This window comes from Melospiza melodia, chromosome 10 (assembly GCF_035770615.1).
Source record: "Melospiza melodia melodia isolate bMelMel2 chromosome 10, bMelMel2.pri, whole genome shotgun sequence".
In the NCBI taxonomy this organism is placed as follows: domain Eukaryota; kingdom Metazoa; phylum Chordata; class Aves; order Passeriformes; family Passerellidae; genus Melospiza; species Melospiza melodia.
In genome coordinates, this window is record NC_086203.1 from 13,405,393 (window position 1) to 13,432,611 (window position 27,219).

Here is a 27,219-nt window from a genome sequence, read left to right on the forward strand (position 1 = left end):
GCTGAAATCCATAAACCACGGGCACAGAAGGGATTTTCCTGAGGAACAAAATATTCTTACCCTGCCCCTTTTCAATTTTAGTCCTGGACTACCTCTAATCTACCTTACAAAAAAAAAAAATAATGTGAATTAAATTATTTCACACTTTCATCAAATGCTCTGAGCTATCACAGACCCCCTGCTCTGCATGGCCAGGGAACACTGAAATCCACAAACCACAGAAGGGATTTTCCTGAGGAACAAATATTCTTACCCTGCCCCTGAGTGATCCTCACTGCACTGGAGGCCACACCTGTGCTGGGAATTTTCTCTCAAGATGCATTTGCTGAAATCCAGCCTCAGTTTTGCACTTTTTAGAAAGGGCAGCAAACTGATTTCGTGTGGCTCAGTAATGAGAGCAGTAATTGCCACGGGGCCGACAATGATTTATGCAGAAGTTCTCAACTGCTTCCCATGGCCTGTCAGATGGTGAAAGGGAATGCAAAGCACGTCATCAAAACCACTCCTGAGAGCAACATTCCTGAAAGCTGCACTCCTTGCTAAGGAATATGGAAAGAAAGAGCTGGGGTGGTTTCTGGAGAAGCAATAAAACTGCATTTTTATCCAGAGATTCCTCTAGATCAGATTCCCTGATTGCACCAGACATGGAAATCATGTTCTCCAAGACTCACCAGATCTGAAATGAAGATATGAACACTCACATCCTTACAACAAGGCTCCTGAGCACTCTAATATTTGTTGGAAGTGTGGATTTTATCCTGCTTTTCTCCTTCAAAAGCCTCAGGAGAAATATATTTTGCACTTCAACTGCAGACAGCAGTTAAATGCTAATGCTGCTACAGCATCAAAAGTTACAAGTGGGTTTCAAGAGTCAAGAAAAGAAAGAGTTATACTATTTTTTAAATTAGATGAGTTCAACTTATTATACTAACAAGTAATGCCATGGGTAGATATAAATTCTGGATGTGGGAGAGGCAGATATAGGTATATTAAATAAAGTCTGGATGTGGGAGAGGCAGATATAGGTATATTAAATAAAGGTATATAAATGCTCAATTTACAAGTGGTGTTTCCCTGACATTGTGTTCTAAAGTTTCTTGTTTCTATATTACAAGACTGTCACTTCTGGGGGGTGACAACTTTTCAAGTTACTCCAAGCAAGAAGTTAATGAGCTCAGAATATTGGCAGTGGTGGTTGAATAAATTAGTGTGGAAAGAAAACTCCTCTTAGCTCATTTTCAAAATGAAAATGCATTTCATTTGGAAAAACAAAATTTAAAAATTAGAATTTTAAAGAGGGGGCAAGATCAAGAATAAAGAACAACATGTGCCAGCTCTCCTTTCTAACTCCTGGCTGTACTTTCAGAAATAAATATATTATTTTCAAGGGAAAAAAACCAACATAAAAGTTGCCAATAAGTGCATATTTCAATGAAATTTTCGTTCTGGGGAGAACGAGGAAAGGAAACTACTGAAGTCAAACCCATTAAAATCAATTACAAGCGGAAATATTCCCAAGCTCACCAAGGTAAAATCAAGGTCAACATGTCCATTTTCCAGAGACTGGGATTCTTCAAAAAGTCATCTACCAATCAATTAAAGGTACCCTTGGCAGTAATTTATGATATACTAATTTTAAAATTAAAGGGAATTATTTATACAACTGTCCAAAGAAAGATTTCAAAAAAAAAAGTGTGGAAGACCTTCACAATGTGGTCCACAAATTGGATTACAACATGTTCACTAATTTGATTTTTCTTCTTGTGTAAACCAGGGCAAAAGCTTTCAGGAAAACAATTTAAAGCAGGGAAAGCAGTGACTATTGAATAGAATGCTGTGCTGTGGGAAAACACAACCACATTTTCCCAGGCTGTGCTGCTGAGCTTTCCAGACTCCCTCACAATCTCAGCTGGCTCCTGTCTTCCCATGGGAAAAGAAACATTTTAAATGCACGATCAAAATAAGAAGAATAACAATTTGAAAAAGAAAGGAACAAGCCTCCCCTTGCCTGATGACACAGCTCCCCTAAAACCTGGAGAAATTATGATTTCAAAATTCTTTTCCTGCAAGATAAAACAAAATAAAATAAAATAGGGCAATCCGCACATTTAGTCTGAGCTAAATCTTAATTTTGTCAAGGATCTCTCATGGTTTATAATGTCCCCAAGGTATCCCACTAGTTAGATGAGGTAATTCCAATACATAACATTTTCTTCAGTTAAAAAAAAAATAAAGCAATGACTCCTTTATCTTTTCATGCCTAAATCGAGCACCTGCTGAATCAATAGCCAAGCATTCAAAATGCAGTGAGGGAGCAATGAAAGGCTCCCAATGATTTCCAAAGGATGAAAGCAGCCCGGGCAGGAGGCAGGAGCTGTGCAGGGCTACGTGCTGATTGTGCTGCTGAATGGCAAGGCAAGGAGGAAGGGGCTGCAAGGAAAAGCAGCCAAAGGAAACTGCAGCAAATGTAAAAAGCATTTCAGGGCTATATTTAGAGGAAGACATTCTTCCTACATTTGCCAAGCTGCTCACGTCATTTCACACAGCATGTTTGATCCAGCTTTAGAAGTCTGGGAGGGAGCAGGAGAGAGGGGGGGGGGAGGAAAAAAAATCTGGATCAGCTGCCAGAAATGGAAATCTTGCATTTATGGAGAGGAACAAATATTTTAAGCATGTGAATTCAAGAGTGCTTTCCAAAGAGGGTGGGGGGGGAAATGGGAAAAAAGGAAGGGGGGCAGGCAGGGTGGTAAAACTTCCTGCAGCCAGAAAGGCTCTGCAGAATATGGGGAATATTTATCAGGAACAGGACTTTGCTCCAATATTCCCTTTGGAGCCAGGCTCATGAGCCTGAGCTGCACCACTAAAAATACTGAGATGTGTGAATCTCACTGAGTTCAAGCCTTCATCTGGTGTAAACTGGAGATCTGTGCTCCTGCCATGGGATCCAGCAGTTACATAAGCAATTACATATTCCTCATCCATAATACGTGATAAACAACCACAAAGGATGAATCAAGCACCCTCCAAATGCAGGCTCAAAGGTGCAAACTGTATCAAAACCCCTCCAGTTTCACAAGAAAAGTTATGATTTTCCTTTAACTCACGTCAAGAGGTTCAGGATTTGCATAAAGAAACGTCAAGATGAAAAGAAAAATATGTCAGGAGCAGATGTAATGGGATCAGGAGCAAACCACGTGGAAGTTTCCTGTTAGTGACCTTCTGGAGGCTGGGGATGGAATTGATTTGAGATTTAGGACATGCTTTGCTTAAACTGAGATGACTTTTGTGAAAAGTTTTTACCTTCATTCCCTTCTCCAGGTGGCTGATAAAAGGAAAGCCCCAAAGATATGATGGCTGCAATTTCCAAGATGATAAGAGTCACGTCCTGCAACGCTTCCCAAACTAGCTGTATGAATGTTTTTGGCTTCTTTGGAGGTATAAAATTTTTTCCAAAAATAAGCTTTCTTTTTTCTAGGTCTGCAGCAGTTCCAGCTAATCCTGTAAAGAAAATAAAATAAAATCAAATCAGGTCAAATTGCCATGAAATAGAAAATACATCCCTATAAATTACTTCTTAAAGAAAAATTCCAAGCTGTGGCACCTATGGCATATAGACAAATGTAAAAATTATGCTTCAATTGTGCCTTCATGAGAGGATTTGTCCTGATATTCTGAACAGAATTCTCATGAGCTCCATTTAGTACTAATTCCTGCCAGGTTTCATCATTAAAAGGCCTTTGAATTAAAGGTTTGTACTAATAAGACCTATGTATATACATATGTACAAGCAATGACTTCTGAAAATAGATCCTAAACACAAATAAATTATTTTTGGGATGAAGCTGGAATAGCTGATGGAAACTTTTGGTAATACCTGTAGCAGATCACACAAATCTTTGTTCTGAATGCAAAGGATAAATCAATAAAGCTTCTGTTGTGCTACTTCAAAGCAACCTCTGGCTGCAAATGGACTTCAGCACATCCCTGGAATGAGCTGCATCACATTTTTGTCACAGGAAAAAGGCAAAGTGACAAGTTAAATATGCACAGAAGGGCAAAAGGAAACAACATGGCTCCATGTATTTTACATGATGCTTCAATTTAAGAGCATTTCAATTTAAGGACACAGGATAACAATGGGTGGTTGTGCTGAACAATCCACTGGGGTGCTTTTTTACCCTCTTTTTTAATTATATTAAAGGATGCATGTCTGGTGCCTTTCCAGAAAAGCAAAACAAAAAAAAAAAAAAAAAAACCAAAACCAAATAAAAAACCACAAAATTTGCAAGCATTAAGGTAAAATAACTGAGCCCAAATATCTCCCTGAGCAGCATAAAAAACTGCAAGAATTGTTCAATGTTTCTGTCAAACAATTCCTGATATCATTGGTTGGATTGGAAAAGGCCTTTGGGATCATCAAGTCCAGCTGCTCCCCCAGCACTCCCAATCCCACATATACACATCCCTTAAATCCCCTGAGGACTGGAACATTGGAACAGCCTGTTCCAATGCTGGTCACCCCTTCCAATGGAGAAATGTTTCCTAATATTCAATTTACATCTCCCCTGGTGCACCTGGAGCAATTTCCTCTTGTCTTACTTAGAGAAGAGACCAACCCAGCTGGAACATTTACAGAACTTTAGGTTTTGAACATGATCAGCAGCATATTTATGGTTATTTAGGATTATTTATGGCTATATATCGCTATCCATTCTTACATGACACCAGGAAAACACCAAAGATGAGGAACAGAAGGTGGCTGTGAGGGAGGAAACCACCAACCCCACGCCATGAGCATTCCTGAGCTCAGGAGGTTCAGGGCAAATCCCTGTCTTCCCCAAAGCCTGTGGGATACCTCAGGGATGGGAAACCCTGCAAATATCCTCTCTAAGCAGTGAGGGAATGCCAAGAGTCCCCACTCTGTGCCTGGTTCCCCCAGTCCCTCTGGGGTGGTTCCTCCATTTCCTCAAGACGAAAGCGATGCTCCCCTGTCTGGATCTATCCCTGCCTCACTGCAGGCACATCCTGACTCACCTTTCCCTTCAGGTGTCTCCTTACAGCTGCTGGGAGCCTTCTGGCTCTTGGTTAACTCATCAAAGTTTCATTTCCCCCTCAGCTGCAGAGAAACACGAGCCCCTCCTGTGGATCAGGGTTATTATTACCTCACCCCGGTTAATTTGCAGGGCCCGTGCTCAGTGACATGGGACAGGTTCCAGCCACCAGCATCCAAACTCCTCTCAGAGCTCCCAAGGAAGCTCCCAAGGCTGGGAAAATCTTTTCCCCTGTGCCACAGGAGCTGCTGCCTTTTTGTGAGCCCACAGAAATTTGGGCAAGGCGGGTGAGGGATGAGGCCCTCACAGGGCCCACCCCAGCACGCACCAAACAGGGCACTCTGAGCAACACCAGAGGGCTGCCAAAAGGAAGGATTTACTCTAAAAATCAGAGACTCATGGGATCACTATGATTGGAAAAGATCTCCAAGATCATTGAATACAACTTTGAAGCCAATGCTGTCAAGTCCACCACGTCCCCAGGCCCCACATCTGCATGTTTCTGAGTGCTTCCAGGGACGGTGACCCCACCACCCCCCTGGAGAGCCTCTTCCAGTGCTTGACAGCCCTTCCATGGATAAATTTCTCCTAATATTCCATCTAAACCTCCCCGGGAACATTTTGAGGCCATTTTCTCTTGTGGACCTTGTTCCCTGGAGCAGAGCCCAACATCCCCAGCTGTCCCCTCCTGTCAGGAGTTGTGCAGAGCCAGAAATCCTCCCTGAGCCTCCTTTTCTCCAGCCTAAGCCCCTTTCCAGCTCCTCCTCATGGGGCTTGTACCAAAGGCACACATAATTTGCATCACACTCCCAAAACTCAACCAATTCAACCTCACTTGTGAAGGGGAAATTCCATGGGCACCACTGGCAGGGATTCTAAATGCTTGTTTCTAAATGCTTCCAGGGGTGGTGACTCCACCACCCCCCTGGAGAGCCTCTTCCAGTGCTTGACAGCCCTTCCATGGAGAAATTTCTCCTAATGTTCAATCTAAACCTCCCCTGGAACACCTCAAGGCCATTTCCCCTTGTGGGCCTTGTTCCCTGGGGGCAGAGCCCAACACCCTCTGCCTGTCCCCTCCTGTCAGGAGTTGTGCAGAGCCAGAAATCCTCCCTTTGATCCAGGCTGAGCCCCTTTCCAGCTCCTCCTCATGGGGCTTGTACCAAAGGCACCCACAATTTGCATCACACCCCCAAAACTCAACTGTGTGAGGGAGAAATTCCATGGGCACCACTGACAGGGATTTGGGGCAGGAATTTTGATCTGATGCAGCTTCAGGCAGCAACACAAAACTCTTGAAGGAAAAACTCAAAGAAAGGAAGGAGCAGATATGTGAACAATGCCCTTTTCCACCACAGAACATTGGTGCTCAGTGGTGGGGCAGCTCCATCATGGCAGGGATGGCTGGGACAGCACAGGGAAAAGCTGCAGGGATTTCAATAATCCCAATCACAGTTACCAGGATGTGCTGGATTCCTGAGTTTGAAGTGATGCCCAGGAGGGCACACATAGGACAGCTCCTGTCCTGGGTGTCTGATTCGTGTAAAATACACCTGAGGAGCCTCCAAAGCCAAGGAGAGACTGCAACTCCAAGAGCTGTTTTTCCTCTAAGATAAAATTTGCCCATTTAGACACCATAAGGCTGAGGAACAGACTGTCTAAAGCATCCATGGCCATCCTTATTTTCCTGATCAAAGTCCACATAAAGCTGGAATTCAGACATCAGTCATTCAGACTCCTCCATTTTTGTTAATATTTTCCTTAAGTACCACAAACAAGGGTAAATTATACAGATGATTTTATTCTTTTCTCTAAGTCCTGGTGAAATTACTCACCCACTCAGTCTCATCTAAAAACCAGAGTATATTCATCATTAATAATGAAATTTATTTCCTTGTAAATCGTTTAGAAATCCTGGAAAATGACATCCAGTGTTCAGTTCAAACCAAAAGGTTTCCCTCATCTTGTGACCCAGCCATCACTCAGAATCCTGCCCAGCAAAAATTTGTTTTAGCTCCCACTGAATGCCAGAAATGAACAAACTCTTCTAATGAGAGAGAGAAAGAAGGAGAAGGAGAAGGAGAAGGAGAAGGAGAAGGAGAAGGAGAAGGAGAAGGAGAAGGAGAAGGAGAAGGAGAAGGAGAAGGAGAAGGAGAAGGAGAAGGAGAAGGAGAAGGAGAAGGAGGAGAAGGAGGAGAAGGAGGAGAAGGAGGAGAAGGAGGAGAAGGAGGAGAAGGAGAAGGAGGAGACAACGGGGAAAGTGATAAAATTGGATTTTAAGAGTTGCATAGGGCCAGAAAAGTGCATGGAAATGACAAAGATGTGGGGAAAGGGGCTGAGGCAAGAGGCTTGCTCTGCCAAAGTCCCATAAATCCTCAGAATGCACAGGAAGGTACAAGAAGCATCCTCTTTATCTCTCCCAAGTCAGCTGCTCTGCTCTGAAAGGTTATTTTGATTATTCCTGGGGGGTTCTGGCCTTGGCCAGGCTGGAGGGGGCTGGTGGTGCCCAGATTGAGCACAGCCAGGACAGCATAGCACACCTGCCCCCAGCAGCACCTGATCCTGGGGACGCCTCTCCTGCTGCCCCAGGCATGTTGGGTTTTTATCATGTTAAACACACCCACTCCATCTCCTGAATATCATTGTTTTATTCCTCCCTGGAGCCCCGCGACAACAATGAAAGAGCCTTGCAGATGAAGGCAATTTAAAACATCGTTTCTGTGTGAGGATATGAAACATCCAAGGATGTGGAGAGGAACCAATGGGGACTAAAAAACATGAATGGAAATAGGAGCTCAGCAGGACTTCAGATTTCACATATCCCCAGCACAAGCAGCAGCCTCCCATCTTGTGTTCAGCGTGGCAATAAAAGGCACAGACTGCCTGGGTTTAGGTTCATTTCTCCACACGAGCATGAATATTTTATTTAAGTGCTTTTCTAGGTCAAAGCTGTGCAGTACAACTTTGCTTGACCTGGGTGTTTAGAACAGATGTGCAGATTCGGGTTAAATTTACATACAAATATTGCACACAGGTTCAGGAAGCACTGTGAAAATTTACTGATGCTTCCAGCACTTGAGTAATTTCTTAAGGGTTCATTTTCCAAAAGTTTTCACTAAAATTTGTGGGAGTACGAAAGTGATTGCATAGAAAACTTTTCCTACAATGTCGTGCAGTATATTAAATTCATTTATGATTTAATCTGGCATTGTTGCCTTTTTGGAGGGAGAAAAAGAACGCAGAACTGGAGAAATGCCACGTAATGAATTTTCTCTGTTCCTTATCTACATCTGCCAGTTCCTGCACGTTGAATATAAAGCCATTTTTTCAATTAATGCCTGGAAAATTGTATTTCTCTGACAGTCATCTCCACTGCAACCAAATGGAGCATGACAAACACAGAATGATTCTGATGCTGCAAAAATAGCAAAAGCACAGCACATCTAACACAACAATGAAAAAAAAAAAACACCATAAAACTTTTAAGAGAATGTTTGAAATTGGCTCAAATTAGGAGCTGAAGAATGAAGAATTTACATTTGCATTAATTGAACAAATAAAGCAGTCATTGCTTATTAAATTCCTTCTGTGCTTTTTCTGATGCAGCCAGAAAATAAAATAAGAAAATTCAAATAGCAAAACCTGTAAATAATGGTATTTTAAAAATGAAATGTGAGATTTGTTCAGCATGGAAGGGAAAGGCTTCCAGGGACGTTGTGGAAATGAAGGGAGAGAGGAAAGGCAACTATTTTGATTAGAGATAATTAAAAATTAGGTATGACACACCTGAGTTCTTCCTGTGAGAACCCATGGTTTTCTCTCTGAAGCCAAAATCCCCTCAGCCTCAAACTCTTTTTCCCACAATGAGCCCTCCCACCATCACAGAAATTGAAAAACACCCCAAGAGTCCCCCGGACAGTTATTTCATTTTCCTAGCCTGGTTTCACCATTGCATGTATTTCCCATGGAGCTCCCTGCCATTCCTGCTGCCCCACAACAATTCAGGAAACCCTGCCCCAGGCCCACAGAGCTCTTGCAGTCTCTCACATCTTCCTGATGAACATTAATTAGAAATATCAGCTGGGCTAACAAGGACAATTCAAGTCCCTGACTAAATATTTTTAGTGGGATTTGACTCTCTGTCTTTGCCAGCAGTTTCGATCTGCTTTTCCCTCTCCAACAAGCAAGAAATAGCTTGGCTTTTTTCCTTCCATCTCCTCAGCAGCAATCTAAGCAGCTTCATCTCTGTACCAGTGACTGAAGGAGCTGGAAATGTCACATTTTCAATTCAAATGAAGAGCTTGGAACCAACAGATTCAGTTCCTGAGGTCTGCCTTAGGAAACTGCCCCAACCTAGCTGGGGAAGGCAGGGGGACACTCCCAGTAAACTGTTCTGGTTTGGATCAAATGCTCAGGAAGGTCTGGTTTGTCCCTAAGGTGTAAAGATGTCATCACTGTGATGTAATCCAGCATCAGCCTCCCTTATTTCCCACTGGAAAGTGGGACTGGGGGAAAGAAAACATTACATTCTCTCATTTTCTGTCTATCCCTTCCTAAAAGCCCCAACACCATTCAGGAATTCTTCATGAATTTCCTTGTTTATCCAAGGAAAACAGGTCAGGAATTGTTCATGACCCTCATTTATCCAAGGAAAACAAACTCCTGGAAAACCACAAAACCACAGCTTGCATCAAACTGACACAATAGGATTGGTTTCCAAGTGAAAACTACCCCAAAGATGGGAAACACAAAGTGGAAATATTCACCCCTGGAATGGGTGCCTCCCAGTTTTACCAAGATTTTCCATGCAGTACATTGAAATTCTGTTCAGGTCATATTAAAATAAAGTCAATTGAGAGAATGCTGTCCATCAGAAGGAGAGAGTTTAATGAGAGCATCATCTAATTCCAGCAAGGTGAATTGGAATTTCACTACTGAATGAACCTCAACAAATAATAATTTCCTTCTAATCTCAGGACTACAAAGCTGTCTCTAAGTATAATGAATCTCATTACTCTTTTTCATTAATATCACTTGAATACTTTTTCTTTATAAAGGTTAAGAAATACATCCAAAAATTAAAAGCCTTTGGCATTACAGTTATCTAAGCACGTGTCCTGTAAGCTTTATGGGATTATTCCTGTGGGCAGAACTTTGCAGGGCCTAGACCCTCCTGGACTCAAATTCTTTACAGCCACATCCAGACAGCCAGCATGGAGAAAAGAGGGCACAGAAACAGAAAATTAGTTACCTCCCTCTCCACTTCCTCATTAACCATCCTCCCTCTTCACATCTGACAGCAACGAGTGGCCCGGGCACCCTGTGCTGCCCTCTGAGCCCTGCCACCCCTCAGCACCCCAAATTCAACAACCAGACCCCAAAAACCTCCTAGAAACCTTCCCTCTGACAGGGTGCAACCCCAGCTATCACCTGAGCCACACAAAGTATGCAAATTCCTCTCTAATTCCGTGACCTTTCAAAAATAAAGGAACTGAAGAGTTTAACAGTTCTTACAGACTGATTGTCTAATGCAAATGTTAAGACAGGTACAGCTGTTAGGAACAGGTACAGAACAACTTGCACTTGTGCCATGAATTCCCATCCCTCAATCTGCAGAAATTCCAGAAAACTTTATCTCAATTGGATGAGGCAGGGAAGGGCTGAGGTTCCTGCCCCAGACAGGTTGGGGGCAGTTCAGGGCAGTGAATCCACATCATCTGGGATTGCTGATTTACATTTACACCAGGCAAGGTTTGTTACTGCCCAGAAGCACTGAATGCTCCATGACATCTCTAATTCCCCATCAGCCATTCAGGGTTTTATTTCTTCCATCATCTTTTAATTCCTTTTTAAAGTCGAATTGCCCTGAAATGAAGCCATTGAGCAGGAACAAACAGTTTACATAAGATGAGTAATAACAGCAGCACCAGAAATGGTTCTTGAGAGTGGCTGAAAACAGCCCCAAAAAAGCCACTCATGTGAAAGACATGCCATGATTTCATAATAATCTAATGACTGGACTTCTGTGCAGCACAGGAACATGAGCCAGGGCTGGGGCAACAGATGAGACATCAAATATTAAAGGCAAGACATGCACTGTAGCAGATGACTCATGGTTTTCTGGCCCAAACAGAGAGCAAGAAGCTTTCTGCAAAGGCTGATAAAGCATTCAGTGAGAGCTCAAGGTCTGGGATGAAGAAAGCGGAATCAGGATTTTTTTTTTTTTTTTTTTTTAATGTTCTGCTGTCATTGGGAGTGCGGCTGCTGAGAGGGAAGAGAATTATCCCAGCAGAAATCATTCCTTCACCTCTTACCCAGCCTGGTCATCATGAAACCATCCACACATCCCTTACCTCGGTACCTCAGGCTCCTGGAAACATTTTTCTTTTGCTTTATCATGATATATTATCAAGTACAATAAAGCCACTAGATTCAGGGCAAGGATTGTAAGAAATACTCATAATCTAGAATAAATACTAATAACCTAGAATTAATACCCCTCATCCCAACTAAATAATAAAAAGCCAATAAAAATCCATTTTTGTGTTACATACTTAAATACCAGAGCAGTAGCAGCACAGATCTTCACCGAGCACTGAGACACAAAGAAACTGAAGGTTGTGGAAGGGTTTGGCAGCCAAACCAAACAATCCCAGTGCACTGGGATACCCACAGGCACTGGATCCTCCAGGTTTGTTCAGCACCACAGACCCTCAGCTTCTGCACGGTGTTGGGGCTTTTAGGGAAGAGATAGGGAGAAAATGAGGGAATGTAAGGTTTTCTTTCCCCCAGTCTCACTTTCCAGGTACTCAAAGCCTTGAGAATCATTCTTTAAATATATATTTTTTAGTTATTAAAACCAAGCCAAGATTTTCCTCCCACGGAAGGAGGAACATTAAGATTTGAAGTGGACCATACAAATGGCCTCTGCACATTTTATATCACCCACAAAATCCTGACTTTCTACTGAAACACAGATGTGGCACCACTAAAATGACGTTGACTGAGAGTATACAGGAAATAGAATCAAAAATGTGGAGCATTTTCAATACTATTTCACAGTATCATTCACAGTACTGAATTATAGCGATATAATTATTCCAGATAATGTGAAATACTTTTCTTGCTCTTGATATTTAAGTTAAATCAACATCCCTGGGTTGACTTGACTTAAATTGTTGTTCTTGTTGTTCTGTAGGTCAGGCTTGGAAAGCATTAACACATAAATCAGGTCATGGCAAGGAGCACCCATGGAAGTTTAACAGATCCAAGGTGATTGTCAAGAAAACAATCACAGAATGAATGTCTCTGCCTGTCCCCCATCCCACCTCCTTCAGATCCTCCTTGTCACCATCATATTTTCTGGAAAAAATCCCTTTGCCGAGATTCCTCCTCCTGGGAAGCTGAGAAGCCTCAGAGGAAAATGAAAACAGTAATTATCTGATTTGCTTCTCCTGTGTTTTGCTGCTTTGGAATGCGGTTTGGAGATTGCTTACCAACTGGTCATTATTTATTGGTGTCATGTGAATTGTTTTTACTTAATGACCAATCACCATCAGCTGTGTTGGACTCTGGAGAGTCACAGGTTTTTCATTGATATTTTGTTAAACCTTCTGTAAGTACCCTTTCTCTATTCTTTAGTATAGTTTACTATAGTATTCTATCATATCATATCATATCCTATGATATCATATCATATCATACCATATCTCATATATCTCATATCATAAAATATTAAATCAGCTTTCTAAGAACATGGAGTCAGATTCATTTCCTTCCTGCCACAGAGGACCCCAAAAATATCACACCTCCTCACCTAGGAGGACATCAAAAGGGTCTCCATGCCCTGGGCAAATTGTAAAATACTGGGGTGTACATTTAATCCTGAGTGGAAAGTACCTAACATTACAGAACAAATTTCTCTCTTAATTTTAGAGATGCCTCTAGAAATTGGAACTATTTGACTCCAGGCGAATTTTGGCCCAAGAGCATTTCCTACTTTCCAAAAGAAACCTGGACTAAAAACAAATACCCAGGGGATGAAAAATGCCATCAATACATAGTTAAACTTTATTTAAAACACCTTTTTGAGGCTGGCATCCTGCACAGACAAGAATCTACACATGCTATGTGCCATGAAGGTCCTACCTACAGTACAGCTGAGGGTTCCATGGAGACCCTCACCTGCCCTCTCACACCAGAAGGTGCTGTCAGGGTAATTTGGCCTAAATTGCTGAAGACTTCTCAAGATTTTGTGTGCCCACAAAGGGTGACACTCCTGGCAGCCAGAAAACAGCAAAGGAATAAAGGAATCAAAGACATGAGCCTGGGAAAGCATGGCCTGAGTGAGGGAAACATTCTGCAAGACACATCAGACAGACTTTTAAATCCAGCACGAGGCTCTTATGCAGTATCCTGAGAGTCTCTTTTCCAGAAAGGGGAAAGAATCTCTGCTCTTCCATTAAGAATCTTTCCTATTATTATTTCTCACTGCAATCACCACAGTTTCTGTGGCATCAGCAGTTCTGAGGGTCTGGAGCTCAATTTATTTGATGGAATCTATTGAAAAGGTTAAAAGTGACATAGCATAACAACAGATCTGACAACAACAACAGTGAGGCCAGGCATGTGCAGGGTAGGTAGCTGATTCCTCACAGGGTGCTTTCATCTTTAACATAAAAACACAAAAATAAATTTATATTCTGATGGGACACATCTTGGTGAGGTCAGTAAGGAAGTTGAAATGAAATCTCAAAATCCACTTTGCCCAGGCTGCTTCTTTGGCATGGCTCTTTCCCAGCTGGCTTAGATAAAACAACAAATAAAGCAAACTGCATTTTCCTGAGGTGTTATCTCCACTTGGCAGCTCCTAATGTCCCTGTCAGTGTCACCCAGTGCTCCTGTGAGCAATGTCACCGTGTCACCCACACAGTGCTGGCCTCTCCAGCTCTGCAGGGCTGAGCATCCCTGCTGTGCATCCAGGGCAGCTAAAAATGAGTGGGAAGGCTGAAGGAAGCACAGTGCTGTGATCATGATGTCACCTGCGAGCAACACTCAGCATTGCTCTGACCCTGCAGTGACAGTGATTTCCCTCTGAACACACTGCCCAGCCTGGGAGGTGATTTGGGAGCATCCAAAGGGAGAAATCCCACAACCCAGGAGCACCTGGCAGCCCTCACAGCACTGCCACTGCTCCCTCTGTGACTCTGCACTCATCATTTCCCACCCAGCCCATCCTCTCCTGGCACCTTGTGTGTGTCTGCTCCCAAATTCCACCCTGGGGCATGGTGGCACTAACCACCATTGACCTTCTCCAGGTGGTGTTCCAGGGCAAATCAAAGATTAAATTAAATTAAAAAGTCAGCCAAAGGCTCCATGGGTTTTTTAATGGCCCCAGGAGGGACCTGGCTCCAGCAGCACCTTGGAGATGCTCAGGTCAAAGCGAGCTCAGCAAACTCAGGCTGAGGGATTCACCTGTTCTCAGGTGAATTTTTATTTATTTATTCTGGATAGCTGTTATTTATTCTGGGATAGCTGTTCCCCAGCACCCACCATGGATTAACCCCTTCTGGGCAGTTCCTGCTCTGCATTCAGAGGCCCCTCCCAGGATGAAGCACAGCAATGAGGGAATGGGCTGAAGTCAAATGAAATGAAATGGGTGGCACAACATAAACAGGGAATTGCTGGGCAAGGAAAAGCTTCCAGGCCATGAATGGATTCAATGACTTCTCCCTGGAGACCTCCTTTCTACTAAAAACCTGAACTTCCCAATGTACAATGAAGGTTAGTTAATTAATTAATAACTGTTGGGGTTATTTGGCCTGCATTAAGAAAATGCAACATTTGTTTATTCAGTAAACCTGTCCAAGGTTGTCTCTTAAGAGGAATTTGGTGCTCCTACTATGATAAAATACAATAGTTTGATTTCTGCTGATGTGTCTCACACAAATTCATGAACATTTGCAATGTGAGCAGACTTCTGCCAGAGCTTTGATCAATGTGCACTGGCCAAAGGACACACAGGATGTTCAACTTCTTAAACCAAAGTGCAGAAAATCAAAATGGAGGCTTCTCACTGGAGACCTCCTTTCAACTAAAAACCTGAACTTCCCAATGAAGGTTAATTAACAACTGTTGGGGTTAATTGGTGGGCATTAAGAATATTTGTTTACTCAGTGAAGCTGCCCAAGGATGGTTGTTGATGAGACCTTGGTGCTTCTACTACAACACAAAATAATGCTTTGTTTTCTGCTGATGTGTCTCACACAAATTTGTAAATATTTGCACATCCTTCAGATCACCCTCTGCCTTTCCTGCAGAGTTAAATACAGATTTAGAGAAGTGGAAGAGGCTGTAAAATTCCATGCAAGGATGCCAACATGAGCTCTGCTCCAGCCACCAGCCCAAAACTGAGCACAGATGTGCACTCCAAGCTGGGAGTCACTGGGCACTGATATTTCAGCAAGGCAAACAAGCTCCCTCTCGCCCCATTTTGCAGATTAAATGGAGAAAAGATGCAAGCAGAGCCTTCATGTCCTGTGGTAATGAGTTCATTCAGACACAAAAGGTGTTCAGGAGTCCCAGAGCAGGGGATTCACCAGGAGCAGCAGTGTTCTACTTGGGAAGATGGCCCCACTGGAAACAATAGAATTTTATTATACCAAAGAGCTCTCAGCCTCATTTAAAGCTAATACAAATAGCAGGAAAAGTGACAATGTTTTCTCCACTCCTGCTTTAATTTTGAGTGATGAGAAAACCAAAGCAATTGACCAAAGCAATCCCAAGATGTGCTGAGGGATAGAGCATTATTTTAATTCCTATACCCCCGCGCAGCAGAGCTCCACCAGGAGCACAACACCCACAGACATCTCCCAATTTAGCACACAAAAAGCCCAGAAGAATAGATTGTCTCTTCCATGAAGCACAAATTGTCAATCACCTTGATTAGCCCTCCACACAATTAACAGAATCTGAATGCACTAATCACCACTGAACTTCTCCAGGTTGTGTTCCAGGGCAAATCAAAGATTAAATTAAATTACAAAGTCAGCCAAGGGCTCCATGGGTTTTTTATGGCCACCAAACTGAGCCCACTTCAAGTCCTCCTCAATCACAGCCATGACAAAAAAAAAAATAAAAATTGGGAAACACTTTTGAGGTACAAAAGATGGAGTTCCAGCAACCCAAAAAGCCCCTGAGAATCACTCAGCCACCATGGAATTCCATTTGGGGTGACAAAAGGCGTTGAAGTGTCTCTGTTCAAATCTCTTCACTTTTTTGGTCACAATATCTATGTGGTTTGTGTTCTTTCCATTGTGAATGACTTTTGCCTCCATTTTAATTTTCTGCTCTGTGGTTTGAGAAGTTGAACATTCTGTATGTCCTTTGCCCAGTGCACATTGAGGATTAGAGGATGCAGTTCTGAGCAAAGCTCTGGCAGAAGTCTGCTCACATTGCAAATGTTCATGAATTTGTGTGAGACACATCAGCAGAAATTAAACTGTTGTATTTTATCATAGTAGGAGCACCAAATTCCTCTTAAGAGCCAACCTTGGACAGGTTTACTGAATAAACAAATGTTGCATTTTCTTAATGCAGGCCAAATAACCCCAACAGTTATTAATTAATAATAAACCTTCATTATACTTCTTCCACTTCTCTTCTTCCTCTAAGTCTGTATTTAAGTCTGCAGGAAAGGCAGAGGATGAGCAAATATTTACAAATTTGTGTGAGACACATCAGCAGAAAACAAAGTATTATTTTGTGTCGTAGTAGAAGCACCAAGTTCTCATCAACAACCATCCTTTGGCAGCTTCACTGAGTAAACAAATATTGCATTTTCTTAATGCCCACCAATTAACCCCAACAGTTGTTAATGAACCTTCATTGTACATTGGGAAGTTCAGGTTTTTAGTGGAAAGGAGGTCTCCAATGAGAAGTCATTGAATCCATTCATGGCCTGGAATCCCTCAGCCTGAGCCCACTTTGACCTGAGCATCTCCAAGGTGCTGCTGGATCCAGGCCCCTCCTCATCCCACAGGATGGAATTTGGGGGCAGATCCACACAATAATTTATGTTTGAACCAATATAATTTATTTTGTTGAAATAACGCAATAATTTATGCTGTTAAATTAGAAACAAAGTCCTGCAAGTAAAAAGAAACAAAAAAGACTAAGAAGCAAAAAGTGATTAAAAAAAAAAAGGCAACTAAACCCAAAATTCTTATTATAGCAAAAGGGAGCAGAATTTTAAGCACTTAAGTACTTTTATCATGTAACACAGAGGCACAGATTTAGATAACAACCACTTAAGGAATTAATTACATTCTTTACACCAAAAGAGATGGAAAAATGAAGTTATCCCAGTTATGCTCACCCCAAGGAAAGGAACACTTAAAACATTTTCTGAACTTAGCACAGAATTGTTCGCTTGTCTCATTAGTAACTTAATTGGAAATTCTATTTTTGATTTTCAGTGAGAGTAGGTTTTGCTCTGCTCTGTTCCTTGACTTGTCAGGTTATTTTTTTCTTGTGCAGTTCCTGCCTCTCACAAAATGTTTTGGGGAAAGTCAGTCCAAAATCACAGTCCAAAATCTTATGCAAATTACTACGAGCCAACTGCTGTACAAATATTATGAAACAGAAGTCTCCCCAAGTCCTTTTCAATGGCTGCTGAACACAGCAGGATCAGACACTTTCTATTTTTATTGAAGCTCAGGTTTCCAAGTTGGTAGAATAAAAGGCATTGGAATAAGTCTTTCTGAAATAGCAGAAAAAAAAAAAAAAGATTCTGTGCCTAAGAAAAAAATGCTTTGGGAAACTGGCAATCATCCTAAAACCCAAAATGTTCCAGAAACACAGCCTGTGATTCAAAGGCACTTTGTCATCTGTACAGTTTTGCTTATAGCTGCATTGCAGCATTCTCTTCAGGACTGCTCGCTGCTCTTGGAGGATAAAATGACCCAAGTGCCTCCTCTGTTCCATCATTACTCATTAATGAAGGGCCTGGGCCTAGAGATTGGCATTGCAGGAGAGGAGGAAGCTTCATTAGCACATCCCTTCAGCACCACACACACCAAACCAGCACCAACCAGGAGGCAAGAAAATCAGGATTTCCGTGGCTGCTTCAGCAGCACTCAGAGGCTGTTAGCAGTGTTCAAATGGCACTGAAAATGCTGCTCTGCTCTGAAATCATCCTGGAGAAGGCAGAAAGTGCAGAGAACCAACAGGGCTGAGGATGAAGTCATTGCTTTCAGCAGACATCTTGAGCATGCATCTGTTTTCTCCAGGTTATGTAAATGATGAGCAGAGAGGAGCTGAATGCTGAAATACTCAGGGTGCTCCAAGGCAGACTTTGTGTGTCTGTGTGTGTCCTGCCTAATTCCAATATCCCTTTTGTTGAACAAATTTATGTTTTTCTCTGCTTCCCCATGCACCTTCAGTGCCCACTGCTCTTGCTAAACACCACCTGAAGAGATCTTCCCTCCCTTCCTTTTCCATGTTCCTCAATTTCCCCTTCATTTTATCTCAGAGAATCTGATAAATAGCAGACAGCTCTTCCTCCTTCTCTCTGAGCTCCCACTGCTCACCCTCTTCTTAATCCCTGCACTCTGTCCTCTGAGGCACAGCTCTGATTTAACCTCACACACCTCTTTGGGAGGGTTTTTTGCTTGTTTTCCCCTTTTAATCAAGAAGCAGAAGCACAAAATAAGCAAAATGTTGGGAGATCAGCATGCAGCAATATCCATACCCTGTCAGGAGTGTCTGTAAAGACAGCCATGAGCATCACACACTCTGCAGGCTCATTCCTTCAATGAAGAAGAAAAGTCCTCTCAAGGAAACAAAATATTCCTCATATTGCAAGACTTTGAGAATTTAAAAAAAAAATCTTCTATTCATTTAATGATTAGGAAAACCAGCAGACAACAGAAAAATTCAGAAGTAATTACGTGAGCCTATTAATAGCAAGTGCCAATAAGTTTCCATTTCTGTGCCCCTCATTAGGAAAATGAACAATTTCTGGAATTGTGGAAACAGGCTTGCAGAACATAAAAAGACTGTAACAGCATTAATCTTTTAGCTTCCTGAGCTTTGTCTGCAGCACAGACTTTATTTGCAATTAAGCTTAGTGCATATGAAGTTCACTGCCTGCCAGCCCTCAGTGCCTGATCCAGCCTTGGTGGGTAATTCAAGCTCCTTCTCACTGACCTACCAAACTCTGACCTGTTAGACCTGGCTGGTAAAAGTGAGAAGGGATTACAGTTTCATTCAGATGGTGATATCTGAGCAATTCATTCAACAAGGGGACCAATTATGTCTGATCCCCTCACCTTTCCCCCTGCTTCTGCACCGGACTGATTTGCCAGGAGAAGGTAATCCTGAGTCAGGGGGAATTTGATCACAGTGACCTGAGATGAAAAGTGCTGGATCTTGAAAATGATCTCAAATCCATCCAGTTTGTTCAGCTGTGATAGAGTGATGCTATGAAAGCAGAGGTTCTTTGCCTGGAGATAAATATCCTCCACACTCTTATTTATTTACATGCAGTGGGGATGATGCACACGAGACCATCATGTGCAAAATGATGGGGAAAAAAAAAACAGGGAATGTTTCACAGTGCTGCTGTGCCCTGACAGAACCAGGGAATGTTTCACAGTGGTGTGAATGTTTTAATGCTCTGCAGTGCCAGAACATTAAATCTACAAAACATGGCATCCTCTGCCACTGCTTGAAGGCCACAGGTGATTCATTAACTGATGCCAAGCCATCAGTCCAGTCCACCTAATACACTGTTCTCTCCTGAACACAAAGTTAATTAATTAATAACGATGTTCTATAACCAAATATAGCCACTAATACAGTCAGCATCTAACCAGAACCAACAGAGAGCAAACACCTGCACAAATGATGCTTGGAAAGTTGTTGGGTGCCTTGGTTCCCTCACCAGAAAGGGCTTTGCTCCGCCTCTTACAGCACTGGGCACTTGATTCCTCTGATTTCCCCATGCACAGAACTCACCAAACCTCCCCAGCCTAGCCATGGGAGGAAGGATGGCAAAGCCACAGGACCTGGGGTGCAGCCCCAGCCCCCCAAGCCTCAGCAGGGCCCTGTCCCTGCCCCACAGGCTGGCACCCAGAGCTGGCACCCAGCTCCACCATGCAGGAAAGCAACAACACCTGCTGCCAGCAGGGATTTCCAGCTGCTGTGAGGATGCAGACGCCTCCAGGACGAGATTACTTTATCAACACCTAATTCAGAGTCTGATCCACCTCTGAGGGCAGCAGCAGTTTTGCTGCAGAGGGTTCAGAGCCCAGGGATGCTGTCCAGCAGCAGCTCTGGCTCCAGAGGTGACCCTTTCCTCCCCAAAAGAGCCACCACACTCTGCACTCCCCAGGGCTACCACTCCACAGCTACCAGATGCAATTGCCCGCTTGTAAACCCTGTTGAAAATCTCCTTACACACTGAAAACAAGCAATGCCAGCCATTAAGCTCCATGCCTTTTTTGGGCAGCTTTTTTCATCCATCCAAAGGCAATTTCCAGACAGAATTCTACTGTTAACAAAAATCCTTAAGGATTCCATGCCCCCCTTGGGAATTCCTTATAGTATTCCTTTAGAACATCTCTCTGGGCTCTGGCACTCTGCTCTGGCTGGGCCACGCTGTCCCCTTGCCCCTCAATGCAGGCTGCAGCTGCTGTGCTTTATGTAACCCTGCTTGCTGCAACACCACAGCACCCAAACACAGCATTTCCACACAGAACCTCATCCAAAAATCTGCCTTCTGCTGATTTTGGGTGAGTAGCTGCCCTCCCAAGGCCTCAGCTCCTTCAAGCCATGTTCCTTGGGGCTGGAAAGCCCTGGATGCTGGCTTTATCAAGCTGCTGCCTCCAACACCCTTGGCTTGCCCTTGAAAAGGCTTTCTGCAGCCATGAGTCACTGCTACAGCACAAAACCCAGCCCAGCGCCAGGGAGCTCATCAGGGAGGGACATTTCCATGAGAGAGGGACAGCAGGGACCTTGCTGGGGCAGGAGAGGGGACACTGAGCACCCAGATCAGCGCTCTTGCTGTTAAACACAAAAAAAAATATAAAAAGAGGCAGCTACTGCTCAATTTCCCTGGCTCCAAAGGCACTTTCTGGGTTCACAGCTTCATTCAGGAAATAAAATGGCACAGCCAAGCTTGGGCCTTGCAAGGAACCACTTAAAGGGGGGAAAAGTGCCCAGCAGGAAGGGTTTGAATCATAGAAGTATTGGAAGAAAACAAGAAATGGCAAAGGGGCAGGTAATGAAGCTCTTTGCAGCCAAGTTTGATTTTCAAAGCCCACATCACTGGATGTTTGCCCTTCAGAACAAAACTCTTTTCATACTACATGTATTTCTGGAAACTTCCAGGTATAATTTTCCTAATGGCATAAAATAGAGCCCCAAGTGTTCTGGTGCTGCAACAGAGCGTGAGGATTTTTGTTAACAGCAGAATTCTGTCTGGAAATTGCCTTTGGATGGATGAAGCAAGCTGCCCAAAAAGCTGCGATTCCAGGAAGGATAACACAGGATGCTTTCTGGAACATATTTATTTACCTGAAGACCATGTGTGGTCATTAGGCTGCTTGTTTCCCAATAAATAGGAATAATCTGTGATCTGTGGGATATCAGCTGAGCTTTCCATATTCTCCCCCTCTCCTGTGCCCACTCAGTGCTTACAAATTGTGGTGAGACATTACTGCACTCTCTGGCACAGTGGGGATTTGAATTCTGATTGAAGACCAGAAAAACACAAACATATGGAAAAATGAAGCCATTTACATCTCAACTTGGCATATCCCATGCTCTATACAACTAATTATGGATCTCTGAGCTCATTAATTTTCCCTGGAATTCCCATGCAGTGGTGGCACCGAAGCCAAGTGTGAAACACCCCGTGGCCAGTCCCAAGGCAGCCAGGCAGGATTCCAGATGTATTTCCCAGCAGAGTGACACAACCAGCTGTGCTGACAGTGGAGAGGGTGACAACAGCCCCAACTTGGAGCATCCAAAGTCTTAAAAAAAATAACAAAAAAAAAATTAAATATAAAAAAAAAGGCACAAGTGCTGTCGCAAAGAGTGCACAAGCGCCCACCTAATGAAGGAGCAGGGCTGTAAAAATCCCCCAAACCCAAAGGATTTTTCTCCAGCAATGCAGTGGCAGGCAGAGGTTCACATGTTAATGGCCTGTACAAAAGCCAGTGATGGTCAAAAGGTTGTGTTTATCCTCGTAGCAAGGATTGTTTATCCTCACAGCACACCCTGGGCTTTTACAGCTCCAGTGTTTGCATAACATAATGCTCAAGCCATTAACAGCAGAATCCTTCTTGACCCTTGCATGCCCAGGTATTGCCAGTGTTTGGCTTCTCATTAATCCCAGGAAGTTTTATTCCTGGAGAAAAGAGGAGAAGCTGATCCAGCATGGATTACACATGGCTTGTGCAATAAATGTCACACCACGGATCAGGAGTGTTTGCTCTTGCTCAGCTCGCACATATCTGTCACATAATTGTGCCTTTATGTAAACAGAGGCAGAGAGAATGTACACACAAATAATATCCACAGATGGAGGAACCATGTCAGGAATACCACAGGGAAGGGGAGAGCTGGGAATGTGAGCACTGATGAGAAACATGAAACACAAAGCTCTGGTGCAGGCTCAAAAGGTAGAACCCACATGAGTGCATTTAACTTCTTTTTTTCCCTTCTTTTTTTCAATATGATCTCTTTGCAACAAAGGACCAGAGTGATGGAAACCCATCTGCAGAGAGTGGAGCTGCCCTGTGGGGCTCACACTGGTTGAAATCAGCTTTTCCTGAGCCCTGAGATTCCCTGGCTCCCTGTCAGCACAGGAATTTCGTGGAGAAATCCAAAGCAGGCTATTCCAAATGAACAGGCACACGCAAGGAGTGGGGTTTGGAAAATTCTCCTTTCCAGCATGCAACACAAAATCAGGGATGAGTAAAGGCACTGTTTTCATGGCCATGCTGGATCCAGTTTGTCACTTCTGTTGTGGACGGGAAGGATTTCAGAAAATTAAATGTATTCCAACTTCCAGTCACTTCTAAAATTACACACACTTGAAAGATCACATTAAAGGTCCTTTATTTTAGATCTCCTCATGCCATAAATCTCCAGATCTGGAAAAAAACTTCAGACCTCCAGGAATAAGTGCAAAAGAATTATCTCTAAATAGTGTCAGAAAATAAATAACCACTGACTTGTGGACCTGAAGCTGAGAAAACAACAGGCATGGAAACAGGGATTTAAGCAATTGTGGGAGGATTTTAAATGTTGTAGGGGGCTTGTATTCATTTCATTCTTGTTGTAAATCTTATTGCAGTGATAATGAAGATTTCTAATGACTCCAATGTTTCACTGATTGCTCTTGGGCACAGCTCACAATCACTTTTATGGCAAGAAACAAAACGTTGCAAAAGCAACATTATTTTTTTTCCTTGAAAAAAACACAAATAACCTGGTCTGACAATAATTTTCTTTTATCATCAGCAAACTAACAAAATGCAGCCATCTCAAGCATTCTTGGCAGCTTGCAATATAGAAAAAACCACCAGAAAATACCATGGGGACGCTTTAGATTTAGATTTCCTACTCTCACACACAGAAGTCACAACCTGATCTCAGGCACAGGAAAGCAAACAGGCTCCTCTCACTGATGCTCCCCAATTGTTTGGGTTTTACCCCCTCAGCTGTTTTCAAATGTCCTGTTCCTGCCTGAAGGGACACAGGAAGGATGGAGAGGGAGTTTTAACAAATCACAGCGCAAAGGGGAATGGCTTCACGCTGAGAGTGGGTTTAGATGGGAAACTGGGAGGAAATTCTTCCCTGGCAGGGTGGGCAGGCCCTGGCACAGCACAGAGCAGCTGTGGCTGCCCCTGGATCCCTGGCAGTGCCCAAGGCCAGGCTGGACAGAGCTTGGAACAACCTGGGATAATGGAAATTGTCCCTACCATGGATGGGGGTGGCGCTGGACAGACTTTGAGGTCCCTCCCAACCCAATCCACTCTGGAATTCCATAATTATCTTTCTTTTTAGGTAACTATTAAGTCCTAGTGTTTCAATTCTCAATTTCTAACACAGCAATTTAACTTCAAATATGATCTCGAAGTTAACTTCAATTGAGCTTCAAGTATGGTCTGCTCTGCAGCCAGGAATTCTCAGTGCTGCTTCAATTATAACCTTACAGATTCCAATAAAAACAACTTTGGAAAACACAAGTTGCACTTACTAGTTACCAAATTGTCCTGCATGACTAAGCTGATTTCTAAATAATGACCATTCACTCTTTTCTAAATAAAGGCAATTACATGGTTGGATTAAAATATTTTTGTAGGCAAGGCAAAAAGCTGCAACTGACAAGTAAATTATTCATCTATTCTAATTGCACTGCCTGCAAAAATTGGCTGAAAAAATTAAAATAATAAAATGGTTTCTAACAAAAAACCCTGAGAAGTACTTAAAAGTTAAAAGAGTTGTGGTGTAAAGTTCACTTCTGATCTTTCTTACCACTCAGTTTTGGTCCCAATGCCTGGGAAGATTTCTCTAAGATGTTGTAACTTCTCTCACATGGGCTTGTAAAAGTTGTAGTGCCAGGGAAAAAATGTCATTTCCTAGGATGTTATAAGCTGAATATAACAGTAAAATCTTGTAGAGCCCAGAAAGGAGGGTGCTGAGTTCTGCAGCTGTGAGTCTGCACAGAGGCACAACCAACACACCAACACTGCAATCCTGGGGTACAGAGAACAACTCACTCACTCCTGCCACTTAAATCCATGGGCAAGGGGCCTTAAAACCACAACAAATCAAAAATGACAATGAGAGCCACCGAATGTTTGGGGAGCTTCATTTGTTCCAGCTCATTTTTTCCAGCCAACAGAAGGGATTTGAGATATTTTTGTCAGAACTCCGACTGATATTGACTTTTCTTTGCCTTCCCAGCACTAACTGTGGCAATCAAACCTGGAAGAAAGGAAAGCCAAATTCTCTAGTGCTTGAACAGTGATAAATGTCAGAGAACTCTTTAAACTGGGGGTCAGATTTCCCAGAATATGTTACACCCAGTGTCACTGCCACAAAATCTCCCAGAAATCCAGGTTGTATCAAAACAGCAAAAATTAAAGACTCCTGCACTGAATCATTTGGGTTCCTTGGGGCAGACAGGAGTGGTGAAAGGAGAAAGAAAGGAAATGCAAATGAAGGAATAAACCCACCTTATTTATAATGGAAAAGAAATACCCTTTAACAGGTTTAAGTTCTCATACAGATGTTATTTTTACTAGGTGTTTTATCAGCCAATTTGAATTCAACTTTTCCATTAAAAACACAAGACATGAGCAGCTGATTTAGACACTTTGATTTCCAAGCTAAGGATGATTACTTGATCATGGGAGGAAGAAGTGCATATGAAGAGGAACCAGTGGAGGTGCAAAGCCAGAGATTCCCCCAGAGATGCTCAGGGCACACAGGGAAGAGGGGAATGTGTTGGAGCAGAGGCAGGCACCCTTCACAGCACCCAAAAAAGGGGAGAAAAACCCTGGCAGATCTCCTGGGGTTGAACCAGCATCCCTGGAGATGCCTGAGCTCCCTCCTCATTTCCAGCACACCCTCCAGCACTTGCACTTTAAAGGCTTTTATCGTTATTAAGGATATTCCTGTATATTCATCCCCTTCATTCAACCCCCAGAGCTGATGGAAGGGTGGAAGATGATCCCTGAATGCAGAAGCAGGTAAGTTACACCTGCTTCCCAGAGTGACAGCAATACTCTCCAGAGCTGCTGCAGCCCCAGCAGAGCAGGCAGAGGCTGTTATTGACACATTGTCTTGGCTCATGCGAGCTCCCTTTGATGTTTCATAATCCCAACGGTGCTGAAAACTCAGTGAAAAACACATTCCTCCTCCTACAGATCTGTCTCATCCTCCAGGCACCTCCTCTGCACAGAAAATTGATCCCCAAGAGAAGGGAATGATGATGGATGGCTTTAAAAGGGTGGCAGGAGGAATGGCCAGAGCCAAGGACAGCAGAGTGTCCATGCTCTGGGTCACTGTGGTCACCCCTCTGGGATTGCTCAGCACTGATCTTGGTACTCTCCCAACCAATCATTTCAACTGCTCTGGTTATAATTAGTGACAAATAACTCACAAATGATGAGAGAGAGCTCATCGCCAGCACTCCCTGCTCTCAGGACTGCCAGGAGAGGTAAATCACACTGCACATATGCACATAAACACAAACTTCCAAAGCCAAAACCATCCCAAAACCAGACAGAAGTTCTCCAATGATGCAAACATGACCCTTCTGCACACATCTGTTTATATTCCTACAAACATAAACTGGGGAGAAAACCCCAAACCATTGGGGGGTATCACCTACAGCACTGACAGGGCAGTGTTTGCTCTACTGGAAATAACATACATTTATATGGGTGCATAAAATACTTTGATACTGAAAGCCAGACTGGATTTCCATGTTAGAGGTGCTGCTGATGGGAAATGTGAAGAATGCCAAGATGTGGGCAAGTCTGAGAGCTCCATTCTGTTTGATTCCACACCTTGAGCTGAGATGGGGAAGCAGGGAAGTGGCTCCAACTGGGAGCCAAACACCCACCCCCTTCAAACACCCCCACACCCGTTTGGAAAGGATGCAAAAGGATAGGAACAACTTAGGGTGAAAGTAATTCCTCAGCTGAACCTGATGCCTTGGTTTTCCACCCTCTGGAGATAGCAAAGGCTGTGGAAGTTAAAGCAGGTCACTGCTGGAGGAGAACGTCACCAGCTCCAACCTCAACAACCAACACCCTCAAGATTTATCTCATGGAAACCAGAGATTTCCAAGACTTCTCCTGCAGGGAGAGAGGCCATCAGGGAACAAACTCTGAGTTGTGGTGGTGGGAGGCAGCAGACAGGGGCAGTGAGGGCTGGCAGTGTCTCCATGAGCCCGCAGGGCCGGATAACGTTACCCTGCACCACGGGGATGGTAAACAGAGACACGGCTGGAACCTGAGCTCTGGAAATTTCTGCTGCTGCCTTGAATTGCCCAGGTTTTGCTGGAGAAGAAAACTTCAGCACAGCCATTTCCTGGGCCACCATTTCAGAGGTGTTTGGTGCATCCATTCAAATTCCAGCAAAATCT

At 43.3% G+C, this 27,219-nt stretch overlaps 1 protein-coding gene across 14 annotated transcripts in view; it reads right to left on the reverse strand.

Annotated features, from left to right (window-relative positions):
* Window positions 1-27,219, reverse strand: part of ATP2B2 (ATPase plasma membrane Ca2+ transporting 2) — a 407,966-nt gene that overhangs the window by 118,378 nt on the left and 262,369 nt on the right. For all 14 annotated transcript variants that reach the window (XM_063164432.1, XM_063164430.1, XM_063164426.1 and 11 more), the window contains one exon: window positions 3,301-3,498. In XM_063164432.1, coding sequence (XP_063020502.1) covers window positions 3,301-3,498 — 198 coding nt within the window. The remainder of the gene's footprint in view (window positions 1-3,300; window positions 3,499-27,219) is intronic.